The sequence below is a fragment of the Gossypium hirsutum genome, chromosome D10 (genome assembly GCF_007990345.1).
Source record: "Gossypium hirsutum isolate 1008001.06 chromosome D10, Gossypium_hirsutum_v2.1, whole genome shotgun sequence".
Classification (NCBI taxonomy): domain Eukaryota; kingdom Viridiplantae; phylum Streptophyta; class Magnoliopsida; order Malvales; family Malvaceae; genus Gossypium; species Gossypium hirsutum.
In genome coordinates this window covers 12,754,533-12,766,004 of record NC_053446.1, presented here as the reverse complement: position 1 = coordinate 12,766,004, position 11,472 = coordinate 12,754,533, and the positions used below count along the sequence as shown (strand labels likewise).

Sequence of the window (11,472 nt, the reverse complement as noted above, 5' to 3'; positions counted from 1 at the left end):
TTGCTAGGAATTTTGTTTCCAATCTCAATCTCATAATTGGCGCCACTAATAAAAGGATTTGTTTGGATTTTTATGGTAACATTTTGAGTGGTGTAGGTTTACGCACTAACATGGTTAATAAGGTTGGCTTATGGAGATAGGGTCGGATTGAGAAGATAGCTCAATCCAAATGGATGAAGGGAAAAAAAGACAAAGAACTATTTGTAACATATCTTCTATTTCGGGTTTGGAGGAAACAAGTGTTTTGCACGACAATAAAGACTTATCGACTAGCTGTACAAGCTAGGGCAGCCGGGTACAATGAAAGTCCTTAGTTGGAATGTCCGTGGGATGGGAAAGCCACGGGCAGTTCATTATCTCAAGAATAAACTGAAAGAGACTAGTCTTTAAATACTATTTTTGATGGAAACAAAAATTAGTGTGCGTCGTATGGAAGGAATTAAAAGGAAGTGCCGGTTTCAACAGGGCATTGATGTTGGTGCCGATGGTTATAAGGATGATTTATCATTAGGGTGGAGGCAATATACCGTAGTGACTTTACGTAGCTACTCACAACATCACATTTATGTTGTGATACAAGATAATGATGATGGCTTTCCCTGGCGTTTTACTGGGTTTTATGGACACCCTAAAGAATGACTTAGAGAGATAACTTGGGAACTACTTCAGCAACTAGGTCAAGACCAAAGTTTACCATGGCTTTTATGGGTGATTTTAATGAAATTGTTTATTTTTTTTAGAAACAAGATAGTCATTACCAAGCGGAAAAGAGTATGGCCACTTTCAGATCAGTGCTTCTTGACTACGAGCTCAATGATTAGAGATTTACAGGGTGTTGGTTCACTTGGAAACGAGGCCGGTTTGTTTCGACCAATATTCGAGAGAGGCTAAACCGAGGGGTTGCGAACTCAGCCTGGTGGAATTGTTTCTTAAATTTTTCAATTGCTCACCTGAGTCATTCAATCTTTGATCATTGCCAATTTATGATAGATACAAGGGGGAGTTGGCGGAAACCTTCCAAATTTAATGTTGAATAGTGTTTAGAGGATTCAGGTGAGAAATTAGTACGAGATTATTGGGAGTCAACTGCAGAACCTGTATCGATGAAGCTTGAGAATTTAGGAAAAAAACTTGTCAAATAGATTCATTCTATTCGCAAATCTCGATAAACTAGAAAAAAAAAGAGTATGAGGATTGGCTGAATAAATTAATTACAAAAGATCTGGATGATGACACCCTTGCTGAGTTGACAAAAATCCAATTAAAGTTGAACATTGAAGTTGATATGGAGGAGATTTACTGGGAAAAACAAGCTTGAATCAATTGGCTTTTTAACGGCGAACGCAATATTACCTTTTTCCATCAGTTGGCTAATGGAAAAAAGCAAAGGAATACTATCTGAGGTTTGGTAAATGATAGGGGCGTTAGGTGACTAATGAAGATGGGATCAAAAAATTAGCTTCAGAATATTTTCGAAAATTGTTTACAGCCTCCGAAGCTAGAGATACCTCATGGATTTTCGCTAAAGTGGAAAAGAAAATTTCAGATAAGATGAATGTTACACTATTGAACCCTTTTCGAGAGAAGATATGGCGAGCGATCAAAGATATGGCCCCTCTTAAAGCCCAGGAATGGATGGATTTTCAGCATTGTTTTTTCAATGATATTGATAGATTTTGGAAAAAGACATCACGTCATTTTGTCTTATTGTGCTTCAGGGAGACATTAACTTGGAAGGCATCAATCAAACTCATATCGTCCTCATCCAAAAGGTTAGTAAACCGCGTACTATCATGCAATTTCGACCTATCAGTCTTTGCAATGTGTTATACAAAATTATTGCCAAAGCTTTAGTCAACAGGATGAGTGGCTTCTTAACACACTAAAACTCAAAAGGTTTTCATACCCGAAAGACAAATATCTAACAATGTTTTGATTGCCTATGAGGTTTTGCATTTGCTCAAAACTAGACGTTGGGGAAAGAGTGGTAACTTTGCTTTCAAATTGGATATGAGCAAAGTTTATAACCTGGTGAAATTGGATTTTCTAGCTAGGATGATGCTTCATTTGGGTTTTCATACTGATTGGGTTACTTTAATTATGAGATGTGTGGCGTCAGTTTCCTATACGGTCGGGATAAGCAGGAGTTTTAGCATCAATTGGGTTACGTCTAGGTGATCCACTTAGTCCTTACTTATTACTACTATGTGCAGAAGGTTTCTCAACTATTTTGAATGCGGCTAAATTCGAAGGATTGATAAATGGTCTGCGAATAGGCAAAGGATTGTATAATCTTTGGGTATGCAACAAAAACAATGAGCTGAAAAGGTTGTCTCAGTCATCTCTAAGTATGAGAAAGCGTCTGGTCAGAAATTATGATAATTTTTTTTTATAGTTTCGAGCAAATATTGGAGAATGTGAGAAGTGTCTGGTGGGGGAAAAATTGGGAGTCCGTATCTCAACAAATCTAGATTTAGGTCTACCTATGATGGTTGATAAAAATAAACAACGAGCTTTTTTTACCTATGTTGATAGATTTCAATCCAAAATTGAAAACTGAAATATGCGTTTTCTATCCACATGAGGGAAGAAGGTTTTGATTAATCAATTTTATAATCCATTCCAGTTTATATCATGCAATGTTTCATTTTACCTAAATCTTTATGTGTTGAGTTGGAAAATATTCTCAATTGGTTAAAGCTCTGAAAGGAATTCATTTGAGCTCCTAGCAATTGTTTTGTTACTCGAAGTTGCAATGAGGGTTGGGGTTTCGTGATTTATTAATTTTTAATATTGCTTTACTAGCTAAGCAATACTGGCTAATTTTGAAACATCCAAATTGCTTATTAACTAAGGTATTTAAATAGCGTTATTTCCTTTATACCACTTTAGAATCATCTAAGGTAGGTTCTTACCATTTTCTTACCTAGAGGAGTATTCTGGCTATTAGGGGGCTGATTGAAAGAGGAATGGGATGGTGCATAGGTACTGGATTTGTTGTAAACATTTGGAATAACTATTGGATTCCTAGACTTAGAAATGGTAGAATTAATTGTCAAAATATTGATATCAATTACACGACGGTAGACCAATTGATCACTTCGAGACACTGTACCTAGAAGGAAGACATCGTTTGTGCCATCACTGATGGGGACCAAGTTGATTGTATCTTGAATATCCCACTTGCCAAGTTGGAGCAAACAGATACAATGGTTTGGAAGTGTGAGGTTATGGGTGATTACACAGTCAAGACTGGTTATAAATTACTACTACTAAACAAATTACAAATACCAGATGCCTATCCTAATAGCATGATCCAAAGTAATAGCTTATTTTATACAGCATTGTGGACGTTACAGTTACCTGGTAAAGTAAAAACTACATTTTGGAAAATTTAAAATGATTACATTCCTACATATGCCAATCTAAACAGAAGAAATATGCATGTTTCTACAATATGTCCTATGTGCCAAGCTAGGTTGGAATTAGTTGATCACTTATTAAGATTTTGCTCGGTCACCTGCCAAATAATATAAGGGTTAAACCTTATGCTCCCCCTGTCTCATCTTTCCCGGAATACAGATCCTGGTTGGATAAAACTTTTCGTGTGGCAAATGAGAAGTCCAAGAAGTTATTGGCAATTGCCCTATGGGCGGCGGTCTGGTTAGCAAGGAATCGACTTGTTCATGATGGTGTTCGAAAGACAGTGAATGAATTAGTGGGGTTTATTTTCAGTTATCTACGTGAAATTGAAGAAATCAGTCATATCAGGGTTATCACGGTACCCACTCTGCAACAGATTTGGAGACCACCTGACCCAAGTTTTATTAAAATTAATTTTGACAGTTCTTATAATTCAAAGACACACTCAGCTATCTCAGGAATCTTAGAACGAAATCATTTGAGGCAGATTATGGAGGCATGTACTTACCCAACAGATCATGTAGCAGATGCGTTTATAGTTGAGGCTCGGGCATCTGAACAAGCTATCTGGTATGCAATTGATATGGGCTTTCGTAAGGTACAGATGGAAGGCGACTTCTTGACTTTCATTAAGCGATTGAACACCTACATCAAGGACAAATCTGTTCTGAGTCCAATTGTTGGAGACATTAAAGATTATCTGAGTTTTTTTTATAACACTACTTTCTTGCATATGTGAGGAAATGCAAACTATGCGGTGCATTCCTTGGCAAAGGAGGGTTGACGGTTTCAATCAACAAGATTCTAGGTCGAGAAGGTGCCGGCGATGGTGGAAAGGATAGTAGAGGTGGACTGGACGCATTAGGTAAAGAATGCCTGATTTGAGTATTTTAGGTTTGGTCTATTCGAAAACCCTCATCTTTCACCCCGAATTTGGCTACCAAACTTTTTTCTCTCTTTGGATGCGCATTGTTGTTCTATCAGCTACTGTAATGCAGTTTTGCGAGAGTTTTCAACTGGTCTCTTGGGTTTTCTAATTCGAAAAGGAGTTCTTTTGTGTTTCTATTTTGGTCTTTTTTGGTTTTTCTTTAGGGTTAGTTTTCTTGTTAGCCAGATTTTCTTTAATGCGGGTGTTGTCTTTTGTTGTTTCCCAGATAGTTGTTGATGATTTGACATTTGGTGTTTCTCCCCTTACTTAATGATGTCAGCTTATTATTTCAAAAAAGAATCTCATGTAACTGATAAGACAATTATTTTGAAAATAATAATAATGACTTTAAAAGAATTTACTTAAAATATATAAACCCATTTTATTTCTTATAAATTTAACAAAACTTTATTTCCAATAATAAATATTCTAAAAGACTATATAAGAATATTTTATAAATTAAAGAATAAACAATTTTATACTTGATTAAATATAAAAATAAGTTAATTATAACATAAATTATTATTTAAAAAGAAGAAGAAAAAAAACAAAAAAATATTCCACAATCAAATGGTGACACATGTCACCCAGACTTGGGCTGGGGTTGGACAGATTTTTACACATCGGGTTGACTCAACCTAGTTTGAATTAATTTTAAATACTAAAAACTATTTTTAAAAGTTTAATTCAATTATAAATATCGAGTAAAAAATATATTTAATAATTTATTAATTTTTTAATAAAAACAAACTTTTGATCAAATCGAGCCAACTCAAAAATGGGTTTTAGCTTGAAACATTTTGAAATCGGACTTTAGCCCAACCTACGGATACCTCTAATGTCACCAAATGGCATCTAATAGAAAATTAATGGAATGACTAACACAGTGACTTGATTGGAATGATATTTATAGTTAAGAAATCAATTTGAATTATATTTAGAGATGGATAAAAAATTTGACCTATAACTTAAGGATGTCTAATGCAGTTAACTAAACCCAAAACCCAACGTCAATTAAGTCTAATAGCGCAATTCCAGCCTAGCGCTGGATGTTTATTATATGCATTTGTGGACGTCCATTGTTGATTTAAAAGTTCATGAAAGCCACAGGTTTGAGTGTCAAACACAAACTCAAACTCATGTCCAATATTGTTGTCTAATTAAATGCATGCGTGGACGTCCATGGTTCCTTTAAAAGTTCATAGCTCCGGGCTCAATTTTAAGCCACAGAAAATTTTCATAATATATTGCTTAAGATTTTCGTTAAGGCTGATTTATGGCTAATCATCTTGTGTTAGTTAAGATATTTGTAGAGATTTAGGTTGAAATGCCTTTCAAGAACTAAGGGAAAAGGGGTGGGACAACATGTTAGAGAAAGCGACTCCCAAATCCTAAAAACAAAATCTCCTAACAATCATTTTCAATCACCAATCTTGACCTGCTCAGAATGTGGGTAAAACATACTCTTCAGCTTATCATACTTCTCCATATCAAAATTGTGAGCTCTAATGAGCCGTTTTTGCTTTGTGGTGAACCGGCTTTGGTAAAACCCTTCAAAAGAAGGTTCTTTGGATGTCTTGAGGAAAAATGTATAGGCAGCCATGAAATACATGGATGTGAAGAAGAAACATACTGGTTCCATGACATCCCATGACAGTTCCCAAAAGGTTAGCCTCATGAACCCCGCGGTTTGAACCACCAAATAGACTAGACCCACCCATAGTTCTCGACGGACCAGTGAATTGGCTTTTGAATCAATTTTAGCCTTTTGCGTCTCCATTTCTAACAATTGTTTTATTCTCGGGTCATTTGGATTTGGTCTCTGTAAAGGAATTAAACCTCCCACAGCTTTGGCTACCTACAATCACAAAATTCAAAATAATAATAATTGGATTCAATTCAATTTCCCGGTACCTTTTTATTAGGGATCCAAAATTAACATGAAAATGAAAGAATGCTACCTTTCAGATTTCACCATACCTATCTCCACAACATTTTCAATTTTCTAAACAACCAAATTTCCCTCCCCACCCTCCACAAGCCAAAATGTTAGGGGGCCAAGTAAAACAGTGGACTAAATTTAATATCATTTATCATCGAATGAAAATTTTGTTTTATTTTTTTATACAATACTTAAAATTAGATAAAATTGATAAACACATTTTTATCACACTTGAAAATAAATCTTCTCATATCAATACCAATCAAATTAAAATTCAATATAGTAAACCTTTTATTAATTATTTTAATAAATAATGGTCTGGATAAAGGCTATCCCAGGAACCCAGGGTCCACCAGAAATGTTGAAAACTGAAAATTGTGCTTTATATTGGGTGAAAATCCGGTCCAGAAATACAAAAGACAAAACACACGCACACGCACACAAAACAGTATCAGTTCTCGACAACTGCTCCTCGAGCAAAAAAAATCTATGAAATTGAAATTCGGAAACTATCATTTTCTCCCCCCTCATTGCAATGGTATAATCTTTAAGCGAAATCTAAATAAAATGGAATATAAAGAGATAATTAATTGCGAAAAAGTTGTAAAGCTACCTGTTCGGGTCGCAAAAAGACGAGGTTTCCTAAGACGATGACGCCCCCTGACTCTTCAAGTAATTTGGCGGACTCCAATCCTAGTTTCGGATCCGAAAAACATTCTTCACAAATCCGAATGAAGTTTGAATAGGGAATCCAGTTTTTCCCGGTCTCTCTCAGCCTCGTTTTCATCACCTCCAACAGCGCCACTCTTAGCAACTTCTCTGCTTCCTGATTCGACAGCGCCGCCACCTCCTGCACCGTCGTTTTCTCCTCCAAATGCGGGCTCAACCCCTCCAGTCGGATCCGGTCTTTTGACGTGCCAATTCCCCTTAACGTCTCCATTAAATTCTCTCCCATCGGTAGCTTCCTTATTGCCGGTGAATGCATAGCTCCTTCATGAAGAAACCGTCGGCACATTCCATTACTGTTAACGTTAGCTTTAAAGTCTCCTTGATCGGGCACCATGGTGGTTACATTTTGCAAAACTCGATTGTGAGCCGTTGACGAAGAAGTGCGGCATCTAGTAAGAGCTTGTGAAGACATTTTCGAAATATTAAAAAGCTTCTCCACCAAGGTTTTCTTGAACATGATGAAATTAAAATAAAATAAAATAATAAATAAGCCCTTTTTTTTCAGAGTGGAGAAGATTTAAAACCTTTGCCCGTTTGACACAAGGAAATGGAGAATTGGCCATTTTATAGTGTCCAACAATGGAAGAATATGAACAAAAAAGATAAGAACGGAGATGGGAAATATCGAAGAGAGCGACTTAATCACCCTACACGTGGATGGCTAAGCTTGAACTTCCAAACGCCGTCGGATCATATGAAAACTTTAGCGTTGGCGCCTCTGACTTGCATAAAGCCGGTATAAAATATTGATCTATATGGTTGTAGGTGAGGGACTCATGGTAAATAGAATAGGGTGGCTTACATAGGAAATTTTCTGTGTTTTTGACAGGGCAGCTAACAGCCAAACACAGAAGTGAAACTGTAGACTGTTATGTTTTCACGCAAACGTGTTGCCACATATGTTTTAAAAATGTAATAGGAAACAGTTTTAAATTTAATGATTGACTGCTTCTTTTAAATAATTACTTCCAATATTGTAAATTAAAGTCACTGTTGTACTCATAAAGAGATTTCTAGATAAGGTTTTTTTATGGAAAAATTAAATATTGAAATGGTATGTTAATACTATTATTTATAAAAATAAGGTGTCTGAAATAGTTTCAATAGATGGAGGGAGAGAGATGGGCGATACTCATGTTTTTTCTAACACAATAATTGAAACATCCTTATAAAATGATATGTTTTTTTTAAATGATTTTTTAAGGGTTGACGGGTAGAGATAGGCGGGACTAATATAAAAAAATATCTTTTAGGGATCGAGGAAGAAAGATGGGCAGCACCAGTATAAAAAAGTTGATTTCTGAGTGCGGGGAGAGAGATGGGCAACACTAATATTTTTTGGTGCAAAAATATGGTCTAAATGGTGTAAATTTTGTATTTTTTTTATTTTTTAAAGAATTACTAATATTTTTACACATAAAAACAAATCAATAACAACATAATTTAAAGAATTACTAATATCTTTACACATATTTTTTTCAAAAAAATCTCATTTATTTATTTTTTCTTTTTTTATCCCAATAACAAATTTTTTATTACATAACATATCTTTAACATTTGTAAAATGTAGTTCTTTTACCACAATAATTCAAAAAAAAACACATTTGTAAACTCATTTCGGTATTTATTTTTGTAAACCCATTTCGGTATTTACTTCTATGTTTTTTAAAAATATATTTTTTATGGTGATCCATTTTGGTATTTAAAAATTTTTAAAAATATATTACAGTGATCACCGTAAAAATATATATTTAAAAAAACACAAAAATAAATACCAAAATGGGTTTACAAAAATAAATACACATGTTTATATGGGTAACAATATTAGTAATTCTTCAAAAAAATAACAAAACTGTATAAAATTCACCCTTCATCATTTAGACTGTAATTTTGTACTAGAAAATACTAATGCTACCTCTCTCTCTCTCTCCACCCTTAAAAAATGCTTTTTTTGGTACTGGTGTCACATATCTTTTCCCTTCCACCCTTAAATTAAAAAAAAACACTTCATTTTGTAATGATGTTTCAATTATTGTGTTAGAAAAATATAGGTGCTGCCCATCTCTCTCCCTCTGCCCCTTGGAACTGTTTCAAACACCTTATTTTAATAAATAATAGTATTGACATACCACTTCAGTATTTAATTTTTTTAATTTGTATTATACAAGTAAAAAAGCTTTTTCCTTTTTTTTTACTCTCTTAAAATCATTTTTTTCAAATGTGTGTTTTCATATCATTTATCATATGTGGGGTTTATATTATTTACAGATTTCATTTCCATTTATATTAGGATAAGTACGTTTAGTTATTATTATAATAATATGAAAAAATTTATTTAATGCAGTTAGACATAAAATAATAAATAATTAGAACAATTTTAATTTTGAAATTAGAAAGATGAGTAAAAATTATTATAAAATAAAAACCTAAAAAATTTTCTTTACTAAAAATAAGTTAATGGAGTACTTAAATATTTCTAATTAAAATTATTTTATTGCTAACTTATTTATTAAAAATGGTGAAAAAAATAATACTCCAATCAAATGTAGCATAAGTGAAGGACACGAGTGGTCCCTCGACACCCTTTCTATTTCTTTTCAATTCTCCAATTTATTTTTAATTCATTAAATTTTATTATGGTTAATAACTTTATCCAATATGCTATATCAAACAATAAAAATAAGTAACAAAAGGTTTTATTTTTTTATTAACATTACATTTAAATTATATTATTATAAACAATAAATTCAAAAGGATTACTGAAAATACTAATTTCACCTAATATTACATAGAAGATAACTTTACATTTTAAAAACAACTTAGTACTAAATAATAACAAAACATAACCAATCTTCTTGATTCCCTGAGCTACACAAATTAGGAATATATTACGAAAATGTCCACTTTTATTTTCATGCATTCTTTATTGATTCTTGCATTGAATGAATTTTTGTTAGTCCTTTGTTTTCATGCTTTTGTTGGTCTCATAAAAAAAATAAAGCATCAAGATTATTTTTGCTACACTTAAATCATCCATGCCATTAGTACATAGTCTTGCTAAACCTAGATAATCTATGACATTGGTATATGGTCTTACCTCAAATCACACTCAAACAAACCCACCAAAATTCTTGTCTATGTCGCTGATATACTCTTACCCATCTCCCTAAACCCTTGGGTTCATCCCTTCAAGTAGCCATAGTCTTTTAAGTCGTTTTTATTGGACTCAGTCTTTTATCAAAGCACCAAAAAACTTACTTGTAGACAATCATTAATCCATTTCCCTAAACCTTAAAGACTAATCATTAACCATAACTCAAAAACTTTAATTCTTAACCCAAACCCTAAACTCTAAATTAAAACACTTGATTAATAGTTGTCAAAATATTTTCCTCCACCATATTCAAGTTTCAATCTTTTCTCAAGTCAAAGATTCCGACCAACCTCCAACTTCAATTGAAGGTAACCCCCGACTCTCCTAATTCAAATGCCTTCCATAAGAATCAACTTTATGAAGTGTTGGAGCACCAATAAGGTATGGAGACATCCTTTAGACTAACCCTAAATAGATTTAAGGTTTACAATACCATTAGTCTTGAAAATTTATCCATAGCAAATCAATGATTCAAATCTTGTAGAAGATTGGGGGTATTGAAAAACAATTGAATCAAGAAAGTTGGAGTTTCCTTAGTTGAAGTTAGAATTGGGTCAAATTCCTTGACTCGACAAATGATTATTGTAACAATCTGAATTTTAGTTGTGTCAAAAAATACAGTTTTAGAACTTCATTTTCATAAATCGAGATCGTAAAAATAAAATATGAATATTTACAGAGTTAATATAAAATTATAATAAAGACTGGTTAAGTAATTTAGCCGAAAAATAGTAAACTCGGGGATTAAATTATAAAAGTATCACCACTATTGACTTTTAATTTAGAAAATGCCTGGGGACCTAAGTACCATCTATCCAAAGAGCTTAAATGATTATTAAACAAATGTTTTTCACATAGAAAGTGGGATGTGATGATGATTCCATTAAGTATAAAATATAATTTCATTAAACTAATATATGTCTTAATAGTTAACTAATTACACTTGATTAAATTAAGTAACTTACTAATTATAATATATATACATAGTTAGTGGAGGAAAGATGAATATTTATCATCTTCCTTACCGTCCACGTTAGAAGAAAGCAAAGAGAACTTCCATGGTTGAAAGTTGTATTTGGACATTAAAATCAAGTCCATAAGTTATTTTTCTTTAATTTTTATAGATTTATGATCATGGGAGCTTGATTTAGCTAGCTCATGTATCAGTTTGTTCAACTGTTGAATTTTAGCAAGTTGTCATTAATGAGAAGTTGATGAATTAGACTTGAAATTGATAGATATTAAGCTTAGATCATGAAAATGACTACATTGTAAAACTAATTTAGCTTGTTAGTT

The 11,472-nt window shown here is 33.2% G+C and overlaps 1 protein-coding gene across 3 annotated transcripts; it reads right to left on the bottom strand.

Annotated features, from left to right (window-relative positions):
• Positions 1-3,238: 3,238 nt before the first annotated feature.
• Positions 3,239-7,861, bottom strand: LOC107914316 (calcium uniporter protein 2, mitochondrial). Of its 3 annotated transcripts, XM_016843188.2 has the most exons (4): positions 6,907-7,858; positions 5,985-6,209; positions 3,932-4,068; positions 3,239-3,812 (listed from the first exon to the last, which is right to left on the bottom strand). In XM_016843188.2, the coding sequence occupies exons 1-3, from the start codon at positions 7,477-7,479 to the stop codon at positions 3,940-3,942; spliced, it is 927 nt and encodes a 308-aa protein (XP_016698677.2). In that variant the 5' UTR covers positions 7,480-7,858; the 3' UTR covers positions 3,239-3,812; positions 3,932-3,939. The 3 variants fall into 3 exon arrangements, with proteins under 3 accessions (XP_016698677.2, XP_016698676.2, XP_016698674.2); XM_016843187.2 differs by having other exon boundaries at positions 3,239-4,068; positions 6,907-7,861; XM_016843185.2 differs by lacking the exons at positions 3,239-3,812; positions 3,932-4,068 and having other exon boundaries at positions 5,538-6,209; positions 6,907-7,580.
• Between the last annotated feature and the right edge of the window lie 3,611 nt (positions 7,862-11,472).